This window comes from Buteo buteo, chromosome 1 (assembly GCF_964188355.1).
Source record: "Buteo buteo chromosome 1, bButBut1.hap1.1, whole genome shotgun sequence".
NCBI classification, from domain to species: Eukaryota; Metazoa; Chordata; class Aves; order Accipitriformes; family Accipitridae; genus Buteo; species Buteo buteo.
The window spans coordinates 31,526,884-31,552,792 of record NC_134171.1 but is presented as its reverse complement, the minus strand read 5'-3'; the positions used below and the strand labels follow the sequence as shown (position 1 = coordinate 31,552,792).

General features: G+C 38.3%; 2 protein-coding genes across 10 annotated transcripts in view; both read left to right on the top strand.

Moving 5' to 3' along the window:
* Positions 1 to 4,352, top strand: part of PPAT (phosphoribosyl pyrophosphate amidotransferase) — a 54,805-nt gene extending 50,453 nt beyond the window's left edge. The window contains exon 11 of the mRNA XM_075026502.1: positions 1,709 to 4,352. Within this exon, the coding sequence (XP_074882603.1) occupies positions 1,709 to 1,884 (176 nt within the window). The 3' untranslated portion in view covers positions 1,885 to 4,352. The remainder of the gene's footprint in view (positions 1 to 1,708) is intronic.
* Positions 4,353 to 4,636: 284 nt separating this feature from the next.
* AASDH (aminoadipate-semialdehyde dehydrogenase) lies at positions 4,637 to 25,792 on the top strand. 9 transcript variants are annotated; one of them, XM_075026449.1, is made up of 15 exons: positions 4,637 to 4,803; positions 5,887 to 6,140; positions 8,178 to 8,298; positions 9,007 to 9,347; positions 10,114 to 10,306; positions 12,668 to 12,909; positions 15,739 to 15,845; positions 16,298 to 16,470; positions 17,005 to 17,197; positions 17,707 to 17,825; positions 19,182 to 20,016; positions 21,119 to 21,282; positions 21,883 to 22,008; positions 23,324 to 23,455; positions 24,502 to 25,792. In XM_075026449.1, the coding sequence occupies exons 2-15, from the start codon at positions 5,911 to 5,913 to the stop codon at positions 24,898 to 24,900; spliced, it is 3,375 nt and encodes a 1,124-aa protein (XP_074882550.1). In that variant the 5' UTR covers positions 4,637 to 4,803; positions 5,887 to 5,910; the 3' UTR covers positions 24,901 to 25,792. The 9 variants fall into 9 exon arrangements, with proteins under 9 accessions (XP_074882550.1, XP_074882522.1, XP_074882559.1 ...); XM_075026421.1 differs by lacking the exon at positions 4,637 to 4,803 and adding an exon at positions 5,085 to 5,155; XM_075026468.1 differs by lacking the exon at positions 4,637 to 4,803 and adding an exon at positions 5,127 to 5,155 and having other exon boundaries at positions 5,887 to 5,928.
* The last annotated feature ends 117 nt before the right edge of the window (positions 25,793 to 25,909 follow it).

Below are 25,909 nucleotides of genomic sequence, written 5' to 3'. Positions count from 1 at the left end.
CCCTTCCATGGGCTGCAGTCCTTCAGGCACAGACTGCTCCATCGTGGGTCCCCCGTGGGGTCACAAATCCTGCCAGAAGACCTGCTCCAACATGGGCTCCTCTCTCCATGGGGCCACAGGTCCTGCCAGGAGCCTGCTCCAGCGCAGGCTTCTCACGGGGTCACAGCCTCCTCCAGGCATCCACCCACTCCACTGTGGACCTCCCTGGGCTGCAGGGGGACAGCCTGCCTCACCACGGTCTTCACCACGGGCTGCAGGGGAATCTCTGCTCCGGCCCCTGGAGCATCTCCTCCCCTCCTTCTTCACTGACCTTGGGGTCTGCAGGGTTGTTTCTCTTACATGTTCTCACTCCTCTCTCCAGCTGCTGTTTCTGTGTGTCCTGCAACTTTTTTTCCTTCTTAAATCTGTTATCCCAGAGGCACTACCGCCATCGCTGATGGGCTCAGCCTTGGCCGGCCGGCGGGTCTGTCTTGGAACCAGCTGGCATTGGCTCTGTTGGACATAGGGGAAGCTTCCAGCAGCTTCTTACAGAAGCCACCCCTGTAATTCCCCCGCTACCAAAACCTTGCCACGCAAACCAATTACAGAAAGTCTTTACAACAATGAACAACTTTAGGCAAAATACCAGGAAGAAAATATGCAGTGAAAATCTGACCTCTAATGAAAAGCTAATGTAGTTTCACTTTCATGAGGTATTCATAAAAATATGTTCGGAATTTGTAAACACCCACTGATTTTTCCACAAATTTAAATTTATGTAAATAATTTTAACTGCATTCTATATTTCACTTTGAAAGACATGACATTTGAAACTAATCAAAGAATGTTAAATACATCCTCAAATCTCTAGAATGAGTCATGTTTGCAGCAGAACAAAAAAACCAACAGCTTATGTTGATTGTGATGTGGTAAATAACGTGCTTTTCACAGGGTTATCAGCAAGAGTCATGTGAAGGCTTGTGAGTGAGGAGATCTACATATACGGCCTATTGTGCTGCAAAATATTTTAAAAAATGGTTTAAGAACATAGCTGTGGTTACAGTTAGGAAACTGTAAACTTGGATTTCCTGTGTTTAAATACTTACTCTCACTGTCTAATATTGCAATTAATTCTTTTCCCCAAAATTATTGTGAAGTCATGTTGAAATATTTCAAGTTTGTAGGATCTCATTTTTAAGTATTACTCAGAAAATGATGAGTGCAAATGATAGAAAACTAATGATGTGAAAAGGCTATCAAACTCCTACTGCTAGAACGTCTGCATGAACTGCATACTGAATTTTTTTTTAACATGATGGTCTTCCCCTCCTTCAAGTCCCAGTAAGGGTTTGTAGTCCTAAGTGCTCAGTTTGGGAAGCACCAGCCACGCACACATCTGCTTCCAGACACAAACTACAGGGTAACTCTGGGAAACTATAGGGAGTCTTAATACACACTCTGGACTTTGCTTCTATTTTTGCAGTCTGTGTGACATACTGGTTCCCAACTTAGAACCTTCTGTCTAGATTTCAGTGAGTCTGCTCCCTGCACAAAGAATTTGAGAAGGGCAAGGCTTATTATGGTCTGATAATTTCTTATATTCATTCTACTTAGGTAAGGTGATCCACCTGGCATCATAATCCTTACAATAATGCGACTGCATTTCTGAAGAGTATTGCATTTGGTACAATACTGCAGCTTTAACTGATGAATTCTGTATTTCCTCTAGGAGCAGACAGTGTTGTCTATCTTTCTGTGGAAGGGCTGGTATCGTCCGTGCAAGAAAGCATCAAAGCAATAAAAGAGAATGAGAACAGCCTTAAAACCCAGAAATCACGTGTTGGAAAGATTGGTCACTGCACAGCGTGTCTCACTGGAGAGTACCCCGTAGAGCTAGAATGGTGAATTTTTAGTGGATGGACATCAGTTCATCTGTTGTTGAATGTACCTTTTTAAAAGATGCTGTCTTGCTAATCGTCTTCTTACATTTAGGTAATACAGGAAGCTTATTACAGCCAACTAATTACGGTTACTAAAACACATCTTTACAGTAAAGACTTACAGAAAGTCTGACGTGCTGATGGAAACAATGTAAGCAGATTAAAATACAAAATCGTATAGTTTTGATGCACAGTTGTGCCTTCTATATTCTCATAAAATATTATAAAAACCAAAGTTTTTTTAATTATGTAGCAGCCCCAGAGTTTTTTGTTTCCATCTCGCCCCAAAAGATATCTCACAAATCATGAATTGTGTGGTGTAATTTCAAATTATCAAAGTCTTAATGCAAAAATACGTTAAGTTTGCTTTTCTCCTTAGGAAAAATACCAGATTCTGAAGAATCAAATTGCTTACTCGGCAGTTCTTGCTTAGACTTTTAAGACTAGAAGTACCTAACTTTTTCATATATAGCTAAACAGCCTTTATTAATCAAGGCCTTTGTAACAGATTCTATGAACATAATGTCTAGCATATGATTTTAAATAATGAAGACTCAGGGAAACGCTCAGCCAAAAGCTCTCTAGTTTTATAACTTTAAAATTCTTTTTTTGAAGTCCAGTGTAATTATATTATCTTCGTGTGCTTTTATCAGTTCCAAATAGGATATGGAAGGAGAAAAATACTTGGCACTGCCATTTTTTTCTGTTTTACATCTTGTTTTCTCCAGGATAAGTCCTGACAATTTCTGAAGTCTGAGCTAATGCTCAGTGTGCTCTTCATATGTCAACATCCAAAGTAAACAGAAAAATAAAGTCACTTTTCATTTTTAACAGTAAAAACGATATATCAACTGGAGATTGAGTTGTTTTGGGTATAGTCTTATTTTACTACATTACTGCTGTTACAATAAATGTAATGTTTTAAAAAAAAAAAGTTCTGAAGAACCATTAGCTATTGAATGCATTGTATTTTTTAATTGGTCACAATTACATGGTTACTTGTATACATGAAGATCACTTGGACAATGAACCACTAGCTGAAAATGCAAAAGCACCTTTTGAAAACTATTGCAAATTTACGCACAATTGTAAAAGTATTTTGTATACCTCAGTTTTTTTCACTGAATACCAGTAGCTTAATTTTAGATTTTCTATTTAATATTGTGTATTTTGGCCTTATAATTGTTTGTGACACTGTTTAAAAAAAAAAAAGGAAAGAAAAGTTTAAGAGCTTCTTCCTTCCCCATCATCTTCCATATAGTTGAGAATTACAACACTGGTGATTAAATTCAGAAGGGAGGTTTCTTACATGGGATTTGTAGCAATTGTACCCAATAGACAATCACAACACTAAAGTCCCAATTCAAGAAAGCATGTAAATACATATAATGAGGTCAAGACTGTGCCTTGTGTAGTGGAATCAGAACCTACCTGCAGTCAAGCCTATGGGAGAATTTAGATTTTCATGAGCATCGGGCTCTTACTGTGTGTTCTTCACCAAAGCCCAGATCTGCATATTGGAGGGTGTATGTGGATCTCTTCTGTCTAATTAGCAAGTTTGGTTTTTTTAACAGAACTGTAACAGTTCATCTGGACAGTAAATTGAGCAAAAAAAGAACAGGATGGAGTCACTCTGACCACCCCCTCTTCCAGATTAACCAGGGAGTAGTGTGAGAAAAGACAAAAACTGTCATTAATGTTTTTCACCTTTCTTCTTTCCTGCCCTCAAAAGAGCAATCATTTTTAAAAGAAGGGATGAGTCGAGCTCTTAGTTTATAGATATTGTGGTGAGCCCTTTCTACTTGAGATAAAAACTTTGGTGCACAGTTTTATAACAAGGTTGCAAGCAGAAGTCTATTGATTTATCTGAAATTGTCTATAGAACAGACTGTAAATGAAGCTTGTGCAATAACATGTTTTCAACAAAACTGGTGTTTCTGAAGTCTGGTTAATAATCGCTTAAATGTGATTTGAGCATTAAGTGGCATTAATTCTCATTTCAATAAAGTGAGACCTAATGCCTTTTTTCCTTTCTGTTATGCACGTGAAATTACAAGGTCTGCTACTGTAAGCACTATTAATTTTTAGATACACTACATGCCTCATCTTTAGTACGTATTTTTCAAAACCTTAAGTTAAAGGGGAGCTACCTTTCAAATGTCATTTTATTCTCCAACAGCTGGATTTCTGCTTCAGGTTAGCAGGCCTTTTTTAACCCGTACAGCAGACACACGCAATGAGTACATTGAGGGAGAAAACTCCTCTGGTTTTAGGTGTCGCTATTTGTATTATTTTAATGTTTTACTGTGAAACCGTTTCTGCTGTATCACCAATGTGCAATTGCGCCAAATTATCATTTAAAAAATGTGACAAAACGGTAGAAAAGCTGCTCACTTCTCCCATGCGTAACATTAAATATGGTTATGAACTGGTCTTCTCGTTCTCTCTCCCTTCATTCCGCTCGCCGCCAGTACACATCGAAGCTTTCTTTCTCTGTCATGAAGTCACCCCGAAAGCCCCTCGAAGCTGCAGCAAATCACGTCGCGCCTGACATCACATCACATCACATCACCCTCTCTCCCTCACGCAGCCCGCGCTGCCTTACTGCTGCCCCCCGCCTGCCCGCCCGCCCGCTCCCCGCTGGCGCCCCCACAGCCCAGCGCCGGGGGAAGTTCCCCACACCGGGAGCCGGCCGAGGCTGCCCCATTCCCTGCTCCCCGCCGCCGCAGCTCGGCCGAGGAGCGAAGCACTATCGCCCGCCGCCACGCGTCCACCCCGGAAATGGCGTCCTTGTCCCGGCCTGACGGCGAGAGCACCGGCCGGAAGGCCCGTACCACCTCCTGGGGGGGGACGGGGACGGGACACGGGGACAGACGAGTGAACTGTGAGTGTGACCTTGCCCTTCACCTCGGCCCCTGCGTTTGTTTTTGCCTCCTTCTCATGCCTGAAGCAGAGCTGCCGGGTAGCTGGGGAGGGCTGGGACGGCTCTGGCGCACTGCCTGTTCCTCTCACCCTCAGGGAAATAATGGCGCCGCCCCACGCAGGCCGCCGGCGGACCGGGCGCAGCTTGTGGATGCCCAAAGCCCGCGACGGCCGTCGGCCAATGAGAGCATCGCGTTACTGCCGAGTCGGGCAGGACTGACGCTGTCCCGCCAATCAGAAGCGCCGACCTTCCGTTGCTATGTGGCGACGGAGGGCAGGAGGGCGCCGGCGGGTGCTGCTGGGCGCTCCGTCAGGTGGGGACGGGCGCGGCGCGGTTGTTGCCTCGATCCCCTTGGGGCCGGCGGCGATGGCGTCTGTCCCGGAGCGGTCCCGCGATGCCTGTGGGGCAGCCACCCGCCCCGGCCGTCTGTGGAAACGGGGGGCTTTGAGCGTGGCCGGGGTGTGGAGGAGCCGCCTGTCCTCGCTCGGGACCGCTGCGGAGTCCTCGCCCTGGCGGGGCGGAGCGGAGCGGAGAGGGGGGGGCCTTAGCCCGGAGCCTTCGGGTCCGTGGCTTGGCCACCCGGTGCGGTGGTACCCGGTGCGGTGGCGGGGAGGGCCCGCGGGTTAGAGGCGTGCAGCAGTACCCTAAAGGCCTTGGCCATCGACGCGTTGGGCTTTCTGCTTGCAAAGGCAAGATTCGTATTTCACAGTTCCGTTAAAGAGAAAATTACGAATTAAGTTGGGTGAATGAAGTTATTAATTCAGTTGTGCCTAGCTTTAAAAATAAAGGTGTAACGGTGAGGGACAAACTACCTCTGTGCAATGAAATCTTGGTGAATTACTGTATCCTGGGCCTTAGGATAAGACCCATGGGAAATGATAAGAGTATTAAGCTTCACGCTTGTGCAATATAAGGTGTGGCGAAACTGCGTTTTCTGCCAAGGATCTTTTTTCGTTCTTGGTAGCGTTCTGTGTGCTTATATAATTTGACCACAGTATTAAAAGTTAGGAGGTGACAATGCAGTCTGGTTTGTTAATCTTTCAGGGGGATTGAAGAGATGCGGCTGAGATGACTCTTCAGGAACTGGTGAATCGTGCAGCTAGCCTGTACTCTGATAGAAAAGCGGTTTGGTTTGATGAATGCAATGTCAAACCTCCAACATTCTACACGTATGCGACAGTGGTTAAGCTTGCCATGGAATTAACAGCGTTCCTTCAAAAGCACTGTGATCCACAAGGAAAATGTGAAATAGGCCTTTATTGCTATCCAGGAATAAACTTACCGTCTTGGATCTTAGGGTAATGGTTTGAATGCTTGCAATCTGTGTTGTTTTTTTTAAGGGTCATCTCTACTAAAGCAAATTTTCAGTTTGTTTATATTTTTAATAACAACAAAAATGCAGTAATACCATAGTAATACAGTCAAGAGGCACTGGAGTCTTGCATTCTTTAAGACTAAAGATGGCAGTATTACAATCTTTTGAGAAGCCACTGCTAAAGTTTTTTCGAATCTTAAGTTCATTGATCTAAAGTGCATGTAACTATCTTTTTTTTTTTTTAAAGTGATTAAGCATATTTCTAGAAATATAAAAAAAATGACTAGCGTCTTTGTTGTGCTTGTTGAGAAATGGAGGTAATCTAAGAGAATAAATATACGTACAAAAGAAGGATGCAGAGTTTTTAATGTATTCTTGTCTTGCTAGCAAAAAAAAGATGCATTGAAAACAAATTTCATGCTTTAAGCTAAATGAGTATACATTTAAAGGTCCGTTAAAAATATTGTAGAAAAAAGTAGTGAGCAATGCAGCACTAAAGTCACATTGATTACTTAATGGCTAGGAAATTGAAATGTTTGTGATCTCAACACTCATGTTAATTCAGCAATTTTTAAAATCCTACTTCTGCTGATGAATTCTAATGCTTATATCCTTTATATATGTAACTTTTATATCCATTGCGTTTATGATGTAGTAGGGAATCGCATCACAAGGATATTTTCTTCAGCTGATGTATACACCAGCAGTTGTGCTTTCTAGGAGGATGATGTGTGTCATTATTTTCCTGTTGTCACACTGCACGTAAAATACACAGTAGCGCAAGAAGATGTATCATAGTTGAGTATAAAGATTTCAGTGAAGTGAGAGAACGAGTGCTGTAATCATAAACCTCCCAGAAGTAGTGAGGAACTTTCTCGGTGTTCGGGAAACACTCTTCCCCCAGTCCAGCAGTGGAGCAGGTGCCCAGAGGTGTTGTGCTGGCACCATCCCTGGAGGTTTTCAAGACCTGACTGAATCAAGTTCTGAACAACCTGGTCTGGTGTCACAGCTGGCCCTGCTTGAGCAGGCGGTTGGACTAGGCATCCTGAGGTCCGTTGCAACCTGATTTATGCTATATCCCAGTCAACTGAGTAGCAACACAGGTTTCTTTTGCGGTGTGACTGGGAACTGCTGGGGCGTTTTGATTCTTACAGCTATCGTTGCTGAGTAGTTAACTGTCGTGTATGATGCAAGGCAGGCTTAGTTGCTTACTGGTACCAGCGGCTATTGGGAGTACAGAGTGCTGTGGTTTCTAAGTCTTTGTTCTGGATCTTGTCATTACTGCAGTGATAAATCACTTGCACAAAGAGGAAGTATAACTCATTGTATGTGGGAACCCAGCCCTGGAAGAAATGTGAAGATTTATGGGAACCATTCATATTTTAGTCGCCACTTACTCATATTTGGCTTTTTGTGGCGTTAATTCAAGTGCCTGTCTTTATCAAATGGAGCCACTAGAGGGAGGGATTGTAGTGAGCAACTGTTGAGGAAGCACTACAACGTGAAGGGCAGCGAATGACAACAGAATGATACTTGGTGTTCCTCTGCTTCTTTATTAAGGAAGAAATTCCAGTAGGTGCTCAGATTTTCTTATGCTGGATTCTTTAGACTAGTGAGAAGAGAAAGTGTTTTCGGTGTGCAGACTTTTTTGTGTTTTTTTTTTTAAATATGTTTATATATGTTGCATATGTATAAATGAAAAGCTTATATTTCTGCTCTTATTCAATAGCAGAAGCTTTTAAAATGTGGTGCTGTTGATGTCAGTGATACCTTTGTCATCACCAACCTGCTTGGCCAGAAATAATGTTGAATGTTTTCATCTAGCTTTAATCTTTTTCCTTGCTGTAAGATACCAAAAGGCAACACTGATTATTCTTCCTACTTTATTTCCAACAAAATCTTTAAGTCATGTTATGACTATGTTTTCTAGCGCTGGGAACTATAAAAGAAACATTTGAGAAATCTAAGAGGGTTTTCTTAATTCTTTTAAAATAAGTTTAAAACATTTGTGTCTTGTTAGAATCCTTCAAGTTCCAGCTGCCTATTCTCCTATTGATCCAGATGCACCACCAGTGTTATCTTCTTACTTCATGAAGAAAAGCAATCTTCAGTATATTCTCGTTGAGAATGACAAAATAAATGTAAGTGTTCAGGCTTCTACAGGAAGCATTAAAGGGCAATTTGGAAATGTAGCTATTCAGATTGTGTTCTTTTTTAATAAGCTTGGGTGGACTTGTTTTGTTTTTTCATGTCAAGAGGTCTTTCTCATTCAGAAAAGAACATCTTTAAAATTAGAAGTACAAAGTGCTTCTCGTCTTCAAAAAAATTGCCTACTTTCCTATTAGAGTGTTGTCTGGACAAGCTTGTTGGGCACTGGCATTGGAAGACTTTTCCAGACTTGCGTCTCCATATGTAAAGGTTGAAAGTTGGAAATCTTTGCAATAGTTGAAAAAAAAAAAAAACTCCTGCGTTTAATTCTTTGCTTTTCTTTTGTCCAACTCCTCCCAAATCGTATACCCTCACTCATTGCAAAGGGAATAGACAAGATTGCACTATCTAGTTATAATTCAGAGTTCTTTGTCTTCTGCAGAATTCTTTTGTATATTTTCCCTTTCTTTTCCTTATTTGCTTAGGGAATTGTTTATTTCGCATTTATAAAGTCTGTGTTCACTCGTATTTAATACATAAAAATCCATGAGCTTAAAACTGACGTGTATCCTCCAAAAGTAGAGGCATGAAAAATCACAGCTTATTTGTATGAAATGCTGTTTCATATTTCATTGCGTATATTAGAACAGTAAGAGTGCGTCCTGAGTTCTGCTGCTTCAATTGTTTATTTTCTCTTACAGAAATTCCGGATGTCCCATGTTGATTATTTTTACCACGATTCTTCCACAATCGAACATATTGGTTTAACTCTCTTCCAAATGAGCTCGAGCAATGCTGATTTAAATTCACAAGTAGACAATGTGAAAAGTAAATATGAACCTTTCAAAGCTATGGGTAACTTGCAGCCAGGATCTACTGTTTGCCCAGATCAAACCAAAGTAAAAACATCAGAAGGAGGGTACATGGACATTGGCCAGAAATACTCTTTAGCATATGTCTTGCATACATCAGGAACTACAGGGATCCCGAAAATAGTCAGAGTGCCTCATAAATGTATAGTGCCAAATATTCAGCATCTTAAGTAAGTGTGTTTTCCGGTTTTCCTTTTAAATGCTTTTACAGATTTGACACTTAGGGACTCTTTTTTTTTTTTTTCCTAATACTTCAGAGAAGTGTAGATGGGGTTTTTGCTAACAATACTTCACTTCATCTTCTTTCCCTGCCGTATCAGATTTATTTGTGTTTGTTTCTTTTGTTTCTAAATAGTATCATATAAAACTTTTTTTCTCTAACTGGTATTTTTAATGTTTAAATGGTGCTTTACCTGAATTTTCAACGGGTGTACTTCAAATAATATGCTGTTGCTGTAACTACTGTATTCTGGCTTGCAACTTAAAAGAGGTAGATAATTAAATTAATTATTTGTTCACAGTTGTATTTGCTGTTTTCTGTAGGTTTTAAGTCCTAATTCCTTTTTAGGCTGCCTAGGTTTCTTTCTGCTTCATTTAATACCTTCTAAAAAAATCTACTCTGGAAAATAGCATATTTTTTCTTTTTTCTTTTTTTTAATGAGCATCAATTAGTTGAAATATGCCCTTCAACGTACTGTATTGGTGTGTAATGTGGTGGATATCTTTGTAAAGGACCTCATTAGCTTAATCAATAGTTACAGTCTTGATGCAGGAGCTCTTGCTCAAATTGTCTGGTCTGCATATACCTATATATTCAGAGCAGCCCTTAAGACCTTAGCTTTGCTAAAGCGCATTTCTTTCATGCTGCTCTTCTAGTTTGGAAACGTTTTTTAACAACATGCATCGGATTTGTAATTCGTAGCTTTCTTATTTTAGATCCATATTTGAGATCACACAGGATGATGTGCTGTTCCTGGCTTCTCCTCTAACATTTGACCCATCTGTGGTTGAATTGTTTGTTGCTCTGACAAGCGGAGCCTCTATTCTTGTAGTACCAAACACTATTAAAATGATGCCTGTGGAGCTGTCTGCTGCCCTATTTCACCACCACCATGTAACAGTGTTGCAGGTAGGCAACGCCTAAAATGAGTGTCTTCAGTGTCTTGCTTCTTACCTTTGCTAATGTGTACTGCTTTTTCATCAGTCTAGACACTGATGATAATAGAACAGGAGGGTTCTACCTTGAAGGCGCAGCTCATGCTATCCTTTTTTGCTGTAGAGTGTTAGCTGTTTAAAATATTACCATTTGATGGAAGCCTCAAACATTTTGTGACAGAAAACAATTAACTAAAGATAAAACCAACATTCATGTTAAGAAACCATTAGTTCTTAAGAATTAATTAAATTATTCCGTTAGTTAAGCAGTTAGTTCCAAAGAATCTGGTAATGGAGTAACCTGTTACAGACATTTTTAGCAGTTTTTAATGGGCTTGATCTTAGAGTCTTTCCTCATAAACAACTTTTAATTTTTAATGATAGTCTCTATGCTAAAAATACAACTAAACCAGTGCCATTTATAGGGTGATAAAATGTTTGTCATTTTTTACAATAATGAGAGCAAGAGAATAATTGATTCCACAGCAACACTAACTGTTTTCAGGTTACATGTTTATATGAGGCTTCATGTGCCCCTTATGCCTTGGAATAGATCATCTCCTATATGATCTCAATTTTAATAGTTTTAAAGTTCAGTTTTGGAAAATTTGCTTGAAGTTATGAGCATCCAGCATGACTGAATAAGCCTAGTCCTTGCCTTGTAGTGTAACAAGGTATTTTGTAAAACTATTAATTGAGTATAGAAACTTAAAGGGTGTGGGGGCAAGAGTCGCTAGAAAGGGTTCTCACTTGTAACCGACTTTGAACAAAATGAGCATGGTCTGGTTAGTCTATTAATTGTGATAAATCAACCCCTAAGCCTTGCTTGTCATTAATGTTGTAATTCTGAAGTATTTGCACTGCTAGAAATGCTAAGGTTTCCTTTTCTTTTGGAGGAATGGTGGTAGTTGAGATTGTAGCAGAAAAAATCCACCACGATCCACAAAATCTAAATTTTGTAACTTTATTCCTTGCTGTAAATCTCAGTGGCGTAGATTTTGCTGTCACATATAAGTTTCTTGATCAGTTTAGCTCGCTTGCCTTTAGGAAAAAAAAAAAAAAAATCCCACTATTAGCAATATTTTTTAACTTATTTTTTAAGACCTTTTAAGATATTTTTTTTAAAGATGTTAAGCATTAACAGAGAAAGGTAGAATTTGATGCAGTGAAGATATTTGAAATGTCTTCCTAAGGAAAGTTTGATTTTGTGATTTTTGTTTTTTTATTTTTTTTTTGTTATCATTGTCTTAATCAGTGAAGGAAGGGCTTCTTAGCTGAATTGATGACAAAAATGTTCTCCTTATAGCTTAACTGATGATGAATAATTTTGTGATGTTTCTTAAATTATAGCAAGGCATTACATCCCCCTCTTGACTTGCTCAAGGAGACTTGAGAAATCTGAAAAGTGATTATGAGGGAGGGGAAGAGTAATTTTTACCCCTTTTTTTCTTCACTATAATTTACTAAAGTTAAAATGATCAGTTGAAAAGTGATGGTCGTCATCCATTACTGGAAGAAAATAACTTGGTAAGAAATAATTAAATTAATTTTCCAGTCCTCTTACTAGAAAAAATGGTTAAGAATAAGAGTGAAGTGTGAGTGTTAAAATGATGTGCTGTTTTTCCCCTTAGTGAAAGGGCTCTACATCACTGGTAGCTTTACAGAAGTAGCTGTATTTAAGGAAGCTGTTTTGTTTGGATTCTACTCTCCCACCCCCCACCCCCTTTTTTTTTCCTCTGCTCATTTTAGAGAGTGAGGTGAAAGCTTTCAGAAAGACTAATCTTTGTAAATTGGTATATTTACAGAAATCAGTAACAACCCAAAGTCTGGCATCCTACAAATTTTTAGTGTTATGGAAAGGTCTTTAAATTTTCTATAAGAAGGTTAATCAGATGTATAGGTTATATTTTTAGCAGTAACATGCTGGAATGAAGCGAGAAAAAGCGCAAACGGTAACATCAAGAGAAGACTGTGTTTGCTGCTTTCTATTTCAAAGTAATTAACCAAAGAACTAATGTGCACACACTTTAGATAATAGCTGAGGTACAACATGGAACCCATAACATCCAAATAAACTAGAAACTCTGCAGAAGAACCTAGATTGGTGCTGATAGTGCTTATTAAGGGATAAACAAAATCTTGGAAAAAACAGCACAATCTGTATTGGTATCTGATGGTTGATGCCATCTACTATATGTAGATGATTAAGTACATCCACAATATAGCTGTGCAGTGGATATGATAAAGCAGGAAGAGGTTTACACATACACTGAAAAAATGTAACAGGTTTTACTCTTTTTTTCAATTTTTTTTTTCTTTAATATGTATCATTCAGGCAACACCAACACTTCTCAGAAGGTTTGGAGCTCACATTATTAAATCAACAGTGTTGTCTGCAAATACTTCACTCCGTGTGTTAGCCCTTGGTGGTGAAGCATTTCCTGTACTGAATCTCTTGAAAAGTTGGAAGCACAAGGAGAACAAAACAAGTATTTTTAATCTGTATGGTATTACTGAAGTGTCAAGCTGGGCCACTTGCTACAAGATTCCTGAAGAGGTTTTTAGTTCTGATTTTAGGTAGGAAATTTCACTGTTTTCACGGCTTGGCATGTGAACGATGAAAATCACTAGAAATAGAATGTTGGTCTCCTGTTTCCAGGACTACTAAGTCCTTATGAGTGTTTATGCTGGTAGAAGTTACTTTTTTTTTATTATGTACAAATAGACTAATCCATCCTCTCGTGCTCTAACACAGCCCCCTCAAGTAAAAGTTCTTGATGAGTGATTCTTGAACCACAGAACTGCAGTCTGTAATCCTGTGTACTTGTAGACCTGTTAAGTTTCACATAATGCATCATGATGGTCTCTGTTTTAGTCATCTCTGTATCTAGACCTCTTCCTCATTCCAGCCTGTGATTCCACATGCTGAACCTGAACTAGCCTAGTCTAGGGTGTGCTGTCTCTGACTGTGTCGCAGTATTGAATCAGCGTTGCACTTCTGCAGGCAAATGGCTCCTACCCAATTTGCTAGTAACTTCAGTTAGCCATACTGTTGCTCATCATTAGGCTTTTCCATTGAGATCTTGCATGTTCAAAGAGAAGATGCCCAACACAGTTCTCAGTGAGAGTAAAGAACTGGGGCTCTGTAACTCTTAATCATAGCCTCGGAACAAAGATATACTCATAGCTTCGCTCTATCAAGTTCAGAATGTTACTTCTGAGATTTACTTATTTTAAGCAAAAATGCTTAAAGGTTACTTTCAAATGTAATTAGTAGATATATGTGTATATCTTACTGCTACCAGGCTTTTGCCTACAGTTTTTAAAACTCCACAAATAATCGATTAAGTGGAGACTAGGTACTGTGTTTTTTCTAATATTGGATAATACACTATTCAGCAAATGATCCCACCGATGTTACTTGAGTAGTATGGATGACAGAAATTTGTCCAAAGTGGCTCACACAAGGTCTCACAGTAATTTTACTTGGACTTGCAGAAGTACTTTCTTCTCATCATTTAGCACTCTGCCATTTTCACTCAATTACTGCCTTTTTTTTTTTTTTTTGTTCATTGTATTTTATAAAGAGAGTTGCAGGAGTGTCAGGGTCATGAAAGGTACTTCCAGTTATCTCAGTGTTTCATTTGCTCTCTGAAATCTCTAATTATTCCCTGGCATGATAATCATACATGTGACTTGAGTTAGACTTGTTTTGTGAAATGGGATGTTTTGGACAAATGATGTGATATATTAACCTGGTACTTAAACCATTGAAGACTGAAAATGGTGGATTGTCATAAAGTGTTACTAAACTATCATGCAAAACTCATATTCATTCTGGTTTCTCTGACTTCAAACATTACCTTCTCCTCAGTGAAACTGTTTTTTCTACTCAAAGTTTCTGTGCTCCAGAGGTAATGTGTTGTTCTTCAGTCCTAACTGATGTGCAGTTAGAATGATGGAAGTTTCTATAGTCTCTGACTGTTGTTTCCCACCCTTCACCTTCACAGCCAGTTCCCTCTAAGCGTCATTGCAAAGAGAATTAGCGTTCCTTTGCAGTAAGCAGATCCAGATACAAGAAAACCAGGACAGACCATTTTATGTCTTCTTCATTTCTTAGTATTGGTAGGACAGTTGGAGTATAGTGGGCTTTTATTTTTGCTAGCTGAATGATGACAGCTGCACAGTTTCTAGGGAACACTAGAAAATGAAAAAAAATCAGCACAAAATTAGTGCCTTAGTGGTCTGCATCCCTCAGTTTTTTAGATAAGTTTGGCAAAATTAAATGTCTAATCCCAAGTCTCTTGATAATAATGGCCAAATGAGGTGGTGTTTGTCTTTTATTTTTGCTATTCTATGGTATATGTAGGAATCTTGACATTTTGTTTGGCGAATTTAAATTCTACTCTTCTTTGTGTTGGGACTTCCCTATGGTACGGGGCAGACACATTGAATATCTGGGATGCTTTCTCATACCTGTTTGTCAAGTAGTTATATTTTGAAGCTGACCAGAGAAAGGAAAAGGAAGAGAAGATTCTCACTTGGCAGAAACACACATTTTAGAAAATTTGACTGCTTTTTCATCAACTTGAGATAAATAATTCATTGACTGATCAGAGAAAAGGAGAAACTTCAACAGCCTAAATAACAGGAGTTGAACAAGAACTGTTAGGTTAAAATATGAGACTTTATGATAGAAGTTGAACTGGAACCCATGCCTAACTTCATATATTACCAAAGTTATTTAAAGTTACTTTGCTTTTTAAATTTTCCTTTACTGAAGAAAATGTATTATTCTCTACTCCCACTCAGAAATAGTGTCTGTATTCAATAAATGAGGTTCTGCAAGTGCTTGAGGAGGCTAGAGAATGAAGAGAAAGGACGGAGTTGGTCTGCAGCTCAACAGAAGTCTGTAATAGATACATGACATTGAAATTACAGTTTCTTTTATTTCAGTCTTTTCTGAAAGAGTCAATTGTACTGTTGCCACAACACCAGTAGTAGAATAAAAGCTCAAACTAGGTAGGACAGGGAAAGAATAAATTAGAAAGCAGTTACATGTGTTTAAATTGGTTGACTTGATGGAATTTTCAACCTGGGGGACTTAAAAACTGGCTGAAATTCTCGGGGTACTCTCAGGGTATTTCAGGGTCCATTCAAGCCTTATTTTCTATTATTCTGTGTTTTTCATGTATAATGAAACCTATGCACACTGATGAGGTTTTTAATTTTGAACAAATTGAGATGTTTTTAAAGAAGAAACATTTTAGTAGAAAGAAGCCCCAAGCATCTACTTTTGCTCTAATACCAACCCTTTAAGAGACTGTATGCTAACTCATTTCTAGAACAGTTGTTTTGTGTTCAGAAGGGAAAGATTTTTGCTATTTCTCTCTTTAATATATTTAGAACTGATTTCCCTATACCCTTGGGATCACCACTCCTTGGAACAAAAGTTGAGGTCAGAGATACCAACGGCTCTGCTGTTCTAGAAGGCGAGGGACAAATATTTATAGGTTATTTTATATTTATTACTCTTCTAAGATTCTAAGATACTTTTCTTAATTAATTGAGTTTTAATAATACATTGATTGTTTTACTTGGTGTCTGCCTCTGATGTACAGATTAATACAGCATTTTAAGTTCCCATTGGGCTGGGAACCTTCTGATGGTATTTTGGGTTGTTGGAATGATGAACAGGAAATTACCATAATTTTATCTGCAGTCTGTGCTTTCATTATATTGACTTTTTCCTGCTTGCATTTTGACATTCTCAGTTGAAGTAGTTTCTCTGAATTAACTGCTTAGCCCAGTTTGTACATTGCAGAAGTTTAGACACCAATACTAATCTTTCAGTACTTGCTTATAGTGCTTGTTATAGTTTAGGAGAATTTGATAAAATACTTTTTATAATTTTCATTTACAGTTAGTCATTTGATATATGTGACCACGATCTGTTCTTGTGTAGGTGGTGAAGAACGAATCTGCTTCCTTGATGATGAAATAACTGTACCCCTGGGCACAATGAGAGAAACAGGGGATTTTGTAAGGGTGCAGAACGCAAAGTTGTTCTTCTTGGGTCGGAAGGACAATCAGATTAAACGTCACGGCAAACGTTTTAATATTGAATGTTTGCAGCAGGTAATAAAACATCTAGTAAGTAGAGTATGCCATTATAAGAACAGGAATAAGGAACAGATAATTATCATCAGAAATGTGGATTTACTCATCTTCAGATGACTTTTAGGAGTCTTAAAGAAATTGGGAGGGTGTATTATCAAAAATCTAGTCACAATTTAGGGAGGAGTTTGGTGAGGAGTTCTTGGAAATCTGTTTCATTGTATGGTTTCTGCCAGCAGAATTGAGAACTGTATAAACACCTGAAAAATACTGAGCATTGCACTCTTATATAGTGATTGTTCTATAAGACTGAATGTCAGACTCAGGGATTGTATCTCATTCATAGCATTTAGGCAAATAATGCATCTATGAGTTTGTTCTTCTGTGAAGTAGTACAAACTTTTGCTACAAGAGAAGGTATTTCATATGACGTTATGTAGGAATGCGAGACAAATACAAATATTGAATGTGTACTTTTTAAAATTGTGGGTTTTACTCCTTTTACTCTATTGATGAACTGCCTTTCAAAGCAAGACTAATACTTTTTAATTACAGGCTGCTGAAGATCTTTGTCAGGTAGAAGCTTGTGCAGTGACCTGGTATCAGCAGGAAAAACTTATCCTGTTTGTTGTACCCAAAGATGATTTAGAAAAGAGAGAAACACTTAAAGAACTCCAGAAACGTCTACCAGCTCATGCAGTCCCTGATGAGCTTGTACTGATTAAAGCTTTGCCTTTAACATCACATGGTAAATGAAACTGTTAAGTACCCTTGCCACTTATTTTAATGGTCTCTATTCCTTTTTTTTTTTTAAATTGATCAAAATCCAGTACCTGATTTGTGCTTTTTAAATACCTAGATTAGATAACTAACTCCTAGTAAGAAATGATGACCATGTATTATATTTTCTTGATAATGTTTGTTTGAGAGTCAAATCAATTTAGTAAAATCAGTTTGATATTAACACTGCACATTTCTTTGCTGTTGTTCCTGTTGCTGTCTGCAACAGAACCCTGACTCCAGCTGGGGAAAGGCCCTGAAGGTGGGATTATGTGGGAGGCTAGGGTAAATTTTCCAAAGCCTTGTTGTGTTCTGTTAAGTGTAGTTGATTGACTGGGTAAAAAAAAAATACAGGTGCAGCTGACTATGAATAAGGAAATGTGTACAAGAATAGAGTGACTATTTGGGCAGAGCAGGTTTTGGAAGTGTAAATGCTAAAAGAGCAATGAAAAAAATTGTACTTTATTTTCTACAAAGGCAAAGTTGATATATCTGAACTGAACAAGATTTACCAGAACCATCTAAACTCCAGAAGGCGTGACAGTAAGCTGAGTGGCGCAGAGGAATTGTGGGAAAGATTGCAGTATTTATGGAAGGTAGTATTTTGAGCTGCCTTTTTATCTTTGCAAGTGGATCATTATACATGTGTCAGGAATTAAACAGTTTTAAGAAGTATGACTAATGCAACCAGAACATTCTAGCTGCCTATAGATTGAAGCAGTACAGCTCTTTCTGTTCAGTTAATACTTAAATATAGTCACTCTGCAGTGGCCAAGAGGGAGTCATTTATATTTCTCTTATCAGATAAAGCTGCAGGCTCTGAGGTATAAGCAATTAGCATAGGAAGGACATAACCTGTCAGTAGCTTTTTGAATACTGCTTTACATGCCAAAGAAGGTATCCCTAAGGGAAACAAGGAACTGGGACATGGAAACTTTGTACAAAATAGCTACTGTGTTAGTAGAGTTTCTTATTTCTCAAGATAATTATGAATTGAAGAGTCTTTTTAAAACAGATGGCACAGTCGTGTAATTGTCTCTTGGACTGTCTGTATTGTTTCTAAATTTCTGTGCTGAAGACTTGTTTTTCAAAGTATTGAAATGTGATATCAAACAGTATTACTTTTTTTTTTTTTTTTTTTTTTTTTTTTCTTGCAAATGTAGTCTTCCAAGTTTCACCTGAAAGTGGGATTTGCTGTGGCTAGGACTTGAACAAGTAAACGTAGTGAAATTAGTAACACAATTTGCCTGTGCTGATACTTGCTATATTGGTCGCTATAAAAATGATAACCCAAAGGGATAGGATGTGCCCTAGACCCATTATGGACAGCAGAAGGTGGCTTCCAAAACCAGAGGATTTGGACTTCACATCCAGACTTAACAAGCAGGGAGCACAGTGAGAGGAGACATAGTAATTGCTGTTTGTTGTAGTTACAATGCCAAATCCAAAATCTTTCATGAATTGAAGGGGTTATAGCTTCAAAAGTGGGTAGATAAGTAGGTTACTTAAATAATTCTAAAGTAAAAGATAGAAGTTTATATAAGTTTTATTAATAAAATAAAGCATGTAAACCCATTTTATCAAAAGGCATCAATGTTTTATCTGCAAAGTTGTCATTGAGAAATGGTATCGAGATTGAAAATGGCCAACAAAAATGCAGCACAATTTGCTTTAATTTCTTAGACTGCAGAATTGGAATTGAGCAAAATATTTTGTAGTACAGAATTAGTATCTCCCTGTTTCTCTGTTCCTCCCCAACTCTTGTTCCATCACTACCTCTATTGGCACTAGTATGTTTCATGTGATTTTCTGCAGAGTAGTAAGTTTCCTCAGTTGTTGATTTAGTGGGACTTCTGGGTATTCAGGTGGATTTTACGCAACTTGAGTTTTTATGTGTGCGACATAGTATAACACCTATGGACTGTTACCTCTTTCCTTCTTCTTTTCTCTAGTCTGTTCTGGGTCTCCTAGGTGATTCCACTGGAATTTCTAAAGATGCGGTGTTTCTGTACAGTGGTGGAGACTCCTTAAAGGCTCTACGATTTTACGATGAAATTGAGATGCTAGTAGGCAAAGCTGTGCCTGGACTCCTTGAAGTTATTCTCAGCCGCTCAATTGAAGAAGTTTATAGACATATTCTTAAAATTCTGTTTTCAGATGAAGACCAATTAATGAATTATGACAATGTTGTGAAAAGAAAATTAAGTGGGAACAGTGGAGAGGAACTCCATGGAAAGTACATTAAACTGAAATCTGAAAGAGGTCTTGAGGTTGCTTCAGGGTTAACTTCATTTATTGCACTAAGCAGAGGAAATAAATTTTTTCCTATGAATTTCACCAAGTCTTTTATGCAACCCACTAATACAGTACAGGTAGGAGTGGAACTGCTACAGCAGCCATCTTTTCAGCATTTAGTCACTCCAAGTATCATGAAAAGCCATGCACAAGGGTATGAAATGGAGAACAGAATTTTAACAGTTACGAACAAGGCAAATAAAACTGACTGTTGCTCTGTACAGCAAATCCCTGCAGAATGTAGTCATGTAACAACAGCAGAGTTGGCATTATGCATAAGATGGAAGTCAAATACAAGAAAATGTGTTGATGCATCACCACTGGTTGTAATACCATCTAAAGAAGTATCTGCATCTGTATATGTTGGCTCTCACTCTCACGCAATGCAGGCGATTGATCTAGATTTGGGAGAAATAAAATGGGAGAAGAACCTTGGAGATCGTATTGAATCTTCTGCCTGCATATCCAAATGTGGAAATTTCATTGTTGTTGGTATGTCTTCTGTTTTAGCCTTCATTATAAATTATTTTTTGTGCTAAATATGAGATGAATGACAGAGAATCTTATTTTTTACCTCTGAATGTCCTCTATCTACCCTTACCCATAAAATTCCATATCTGCTTCAGAACTATTTACTGTAAAATAGAAACAGAAGGAAGAAGTAATTTAAGTTTCATGATAACCAGTGATGGAGCTTATCTAACATATACACTTATGGTTTATTATATGCCAATTTATTAATAAGGCCTTATTAAGGAATAGTCAATGGGTATGGTTTCTTTTTAGTGGTTGATTAAGGTATGACCTTTAAACTGTTTTTTTAAAAAAGTATAGAAAGGTGATACAGTCTTTAAATGTCTTTTAAAAATTGATAGAGGTAGAAATTAGTACATGGTGCCTCAGATTATTTTTCACAGAGTTTAATTATCTCATTTGACTCTTCTTTTTGGAAATGTAAAGAACATGTTAGGATAGTTTTTTGGTTTTGTCATATCCATTGTCAATGGAGTTGCTGTTATTCATCTTAGTTTTATCTTTTTTAGCTAATATGTTCACTGGTTAGCACAGATGTCCAGGTGGTGAGGTTTTTTATACAAAGCTAATGTTACCATCTTTTTCCTAGTATTTTGATTGCTATTTACTCTGATAACAAAATTGAATATTTCATTAAAACTGAAGGAGTTTCTAGAAATACAGTTCAGTTTTCATTATAAAACATACAGACTTTATTCTTTCAGTATCCTTGTTTTTAGAAAGGAAAATTAGGGAGAGAGATAATTAAAAAACATTCTCCCTTTTCAGCAACTCTGCATGTCTTCTAGTATTATTACTGTAAGATCTGATAGAAAAGCAGTGAAATAAGTGTATTCTAAATGTAACCTGGAAAGAACACACAGAACAATCAACTCTGAATGTGTGAACTATCATCAAAGACTTTGAGCTAAAAGAAGAGGAGGAGCTTTGGAAAATGTTTTGAAACTGTGCCTCATGAGTCATCTTCTTTCCAGCAGTGATGCAGCTAGCAGCATAAATCACACCATAAATACAAGTAATCATTATTGTTTTTTCCCCTGTTGTGTTTTATTTCACACAGGTTGTTATGATGGCTTGGTGTATGTGCTTCAAAGCAGTGATGGAGAAATACACTGGACTTTTGTCACAGAAGATACTGTGAAAAGCTCTGCAGTTGTAGACCCTTCCAGTGGACTAGTCTACATAGGATCACATGACCAACATGTGTATACTTTGGATATTTACGTAAGACCACCCACTAACTTTTATGTATAGAAGAATAAATATCCATCTTAGACTCTATTAGACTCTATCTGTACGCCAGATGAAGCTCCACTGGTTTTAGTATTCTCAGGAGTCCACAACTACACTTCTGAAATAGTTGGGCCTGCTTGAAGTGGGGTTAGGATTATGTGTTAGTAAATAGTTTTAGTGCTGTTCTCAGCTGTAGTTCTTGTGCTAGTAGTCCTGGTTGAAACTAAATCTTAAGCTTCTTCGTTATTAAATTCTCTGTGGGTGTTTCAGCTGGGTGCCCAGCTAGAAATAAAACTGTGGCTTAATGGTGGAGACAGAATCTTACATTCTAAAAGAGTAGATGAATGGAGATGGAGAACAGGAGGGGCAGATACTGCCTCTTCATTAGCTGAATTTCTTTTGTTTAGTGGAAGAGAAAGTAGCCAACGGCATATGTGTTGCTATAATAGCATGTAGATTATATCTTCTCTTCTTAACTAGTGTTTGCTGAGTAAATGCGGTGTGTGATAGCCTTGACATTCAAAGGTCTTTGTAAACATGAGCTTTAACTCCAGTTGAAAATTTTTTTGTTTATCTTTCTTGTGCTTACAGAAAAAGGCATGTATATGGAAGTTACATTGCAAAGGTGGAGCTGTGTTTTCATCTCCTTGTCTAAGTTCTTCTCCACATCATCTTTATGTTGCTACACTAGGAGGACTATTGTTGGCTGTAAACCCAGTATGTACTTTGCTTACTTCTCCTCGATCCCAATCTCAAATTTAAATGAAACCAAAATGCATTTCTGAAGTTAAGATTGCTTTTCTGATGAAAGGAACTAGATGATCGTGTTGCCATAAGATATTTTTCACTCGAGGGCCTTATTATTATTATACACAAGGTTACCGTAATAATTCCTGTATTTCAGAAAGCTATCTGGTGATAAGAGAACTGAAGTGACTTGCTTGAATTTACATGCTGACTATAGGCCAAAGCTGGAATCAGTGTCTTCTCATTCTCATATACTATCTTATCAGTTAAAATAGTGAGTGAGAGCATGTCTGTAGATTCTTTTTTCCCTCCTTCCCTTTAACAGTAGGATTAGAAAAAAAAATACACAGAACTTACTGAAATCAGAACAGAGAAAGATGCCCCTTTGTTCCTCTTACTGTTCCCCTCGCTGTAGTCATTTAAAGAGCTGTGCCCCTTAATCTTGGACTGCTATTCTGTTCTCTGCACTAGGGAAATGGCATTCTTGATAGATGTGGAGCAATTTCATGGTTTTCTGAGGCATTGTTGGCTTACAGCTGGTCCTGACTGATAAAAGGAACAGTCCCTTGGAGCAGCTGTTCATGTTTTTGTACTCACGCAACCCAGAGCATCAATCCTAACAATCTTTACCTCCCACCCACTACAAGTTTCCTCAGTAATACCCAACCTAGTGTTAGAAAACCAGCGTATGATTTTGCGGCTCTAGTGGGTTGTGGTTAAGAAAAAACAGGTTTGGGGTTTTTTTTTCCATAATCCTGAGTAACAGGTAGTTAAGAAACTCAGTGGTAACTCCAAGTGATTATTTATAAAAATAGGAATGTGCAGGCTATGTTAGGAGCTTATTGTGACAATTGTAGGTTGTGGGTTGCAGCATTTCCTACAGTATTTACAGTTTAGGACATAATCACTATGACTTGCTTTCAAGATAGCCTCTCCTTCATTGGTCCTCATAACATACTGAGGAGCTGGGAATGGAATAAAAAATGAATCTGTCATTTATTAGAACTACTACGCTACACTGTTATCATTTTGCCTAGGGGGAGGGAAGAGAAGGGTGAAACGGGGGTATTGAGTGTCCCATGGAAACCACTAAACATTTTGTTGGAATGAGATTTGAAGAGTAGTTTTGCTTCTGGTATGCATTCTGGATGGGAGAAGCCTGCTTTTCTTTGTGCCTCCCCCTTGCCAATTCTTAAGGGCTGGGTCAAGCTGCGAAGGAAGGGTTGTTTTGTGGAGCTTCTTACCGTTGTGTTAAGCATCAGGTATTCCATGCTGCCATTTACAGGTGACGGGGAATAAGATTTGGAAAAGTTTCCTGGGAAAACCACTCTTCTCCTCTCCCCACTGCAATGAGAAGTACGTTTATGTTGGGTGTGTGGATGGAAACTTATATTGTTACACTCATTCTGGAGAAAAGGTAAAAGTGGTGTTGCTGGGTTTTTCATGTTCATCACAAAACCCTGAATAAGATGCTTTATTAATATTGTTTCCTGAGGTTTAATGATTAACATATACCTTTTTGTGAACCAGATAGAAGTGTCTATTGTTACAGAGAGGAGAAAGTAGAAAAACTGCTTGCCTGCGGTCATCCATGCAGTTCATGGGAAAACCACAAACTCTTAAGTTGGTTGATGCGGTAACAGAATTCTAGTTCAGAGCTTACACCCAAAGTCCAGAGTAGTGCTAGCAAATTAAATGGTATAGGTTTGGTTTTGGACTTTTTCAAGCATGTTTAAAGCCATCTATTCTGTAAGATGGTGGCTATTTGGAAGTAAAGGTTTCTTAGAATGTTTATGCATTTATCAAAAAATGCCAGATCATAATTCTGGCAAAATATGTGTCAGCCTTCACATTGAATTAAATGAGAATATTTTTTTAGTTCCTCAGAGATGAATGTGGTTTCTATCTGGCATTAAAGCAACTGACACTGTTTCTGTTTGTTTGCATGAGATGCAGCATACATGGCAATTCCTAAGCCTTTTCCGATTATAAAATACGTGTTAGCCCATGCCCTGCTCTGTCTGCTTGCAGCAGTGCTGCAGAACTGATACTCTCTTGAGGAGGGATCTGCACATTGTTAGTGTGAGCAGAGGAAATCTATATTACAAAAGGAACATTTGCCTTTTTGGCAAAGAACAGCATGTTAACAGAATTCTCAAAGTTCATTACTAATTATGGTACAACAGCCCAAGAATATTCTTTTACCAAGTTGGCCATCTTTACATGGGCCTCACAGAAGGTAGTAACTCTTGCACATCTATTTTATGAGTCTTTTATCACTTACTCTATGTGTAAAACTTAACTTTAATTTGACAAGTATTTACCAGCCCTCATTGAAATCTAGTATGCTCTTGAAATAAAATGCTCTCCTGTCAACAACTAGTCTATTAAAAAATTACAGTTGCTGTCAAACTGATGTCACCAACCTTTGATAATGGGTGGTTATGTTCTTTCTGTGTGTAGGTTTGGCAGTTTTCCACTAACGGACCAGTGTTTTCATCTCCATGCATCTCAAGTTTAACTAAGCAAGAAATATTTTTTGGCTCCCATGATTGCTTTATCTACTGTTGTAACATGGAGGGTAATTTACTGTGGAAATTTGAAGCCACTTCAAGTGTATATGGAACACCATTTGTTTTCCAAAGTGGTGACTTAAAGAACAAAATTCTTTTGGCAGCAGTATCTACAGATGGCAAAGTGTGGATCCTGAATGCCAAGAGTGGAACAGCAGAAGGAGTAGATAAGCTTCCAGGAGAGGTTTTCTCTTCCCCCGTAGTATGGGAAACAAAGCTTGTTGTTGGCTGTAGAAATGATTACATTTATTGCCTAGATTTGTATATAACAGGGAAAAAAGACAGCTAAGATGTTAGGCTGCTTCCTTTTTATTGTTTACATTTGTAAATTAAGAACTCACAGGTGCCTATTTTACTGTAGGCAAGAGGTGTTCTTTGCAGACTTCTCAGGTACCATTTTGCACCAGGCAGTGTCCAGAGTAGGTAAAGCAATGTTTGCTGTACTGATGGAAGGAGGATGGCTGCTCAGCACGCAGCGAGAAGTTTCAATGTCTCTCCCTCATTTCCTAGCTCCAGTTCATGAAAGAACATGTTTCAGATGGTTTGGATTTGAATGTTGTGCTTTTACCTGTGTGATAGGAAAATCAAAGTCAGTAGTTTGGCTTCAAACACTTGCAGGATTGGGAGAAACTGTGGTAAGGTGCCATACTCTGCAGCTTGGGATAAGATGCTTGTCTCTCTGTGGGAAGAATGTGTTCCTCTCTCTGAGCCCAGCCTAGCCTGTGCCTGGCTCTTCCATGCATCAGACAGGTGTTTGTCTAGTCTGACAAGGTTTCTGTGCTATGTCAACGTAACCCGAGTCCTTTTTTTAATCTAACTTTTAACTTGATTTCTGAAGGCACAGCCTGCATTGCATATACCTGGTAGTAGTGGCCTGTTTACTATAGTTTTTATAAACCGAATAGTTCATATTTGTGAGCCTAGGGCCTCCTTGACTTCAATTCAGTTGAGCATATACTTAAACTCCGTTGAAGTCAGTAGGAGTTAGTTCTATTCTAAAGTGGAGAATATACTTACATGTGTATACTTACTAAATTTCAATGACAGGTACAGTGTGAGTTCCAAGATGAATTGTGCACTGCTCAAATCAGCCATTGTTAAATCATTTTTTAAGAGATTTGAATGAATGCTTTATACAATGTCTTTACAGAGAACTATTAATAAAGGGTGGTGCGAACTGGTTTGGATTGTCTTTAATGCCTTACAAGGAATTACCAGTGGTCTTAGTAATGCCAATCAAGTATTGGCAGTGACAGAAGTACACTTAACTGAGAGCCTCTTCCTGCTTATGAGTCTTC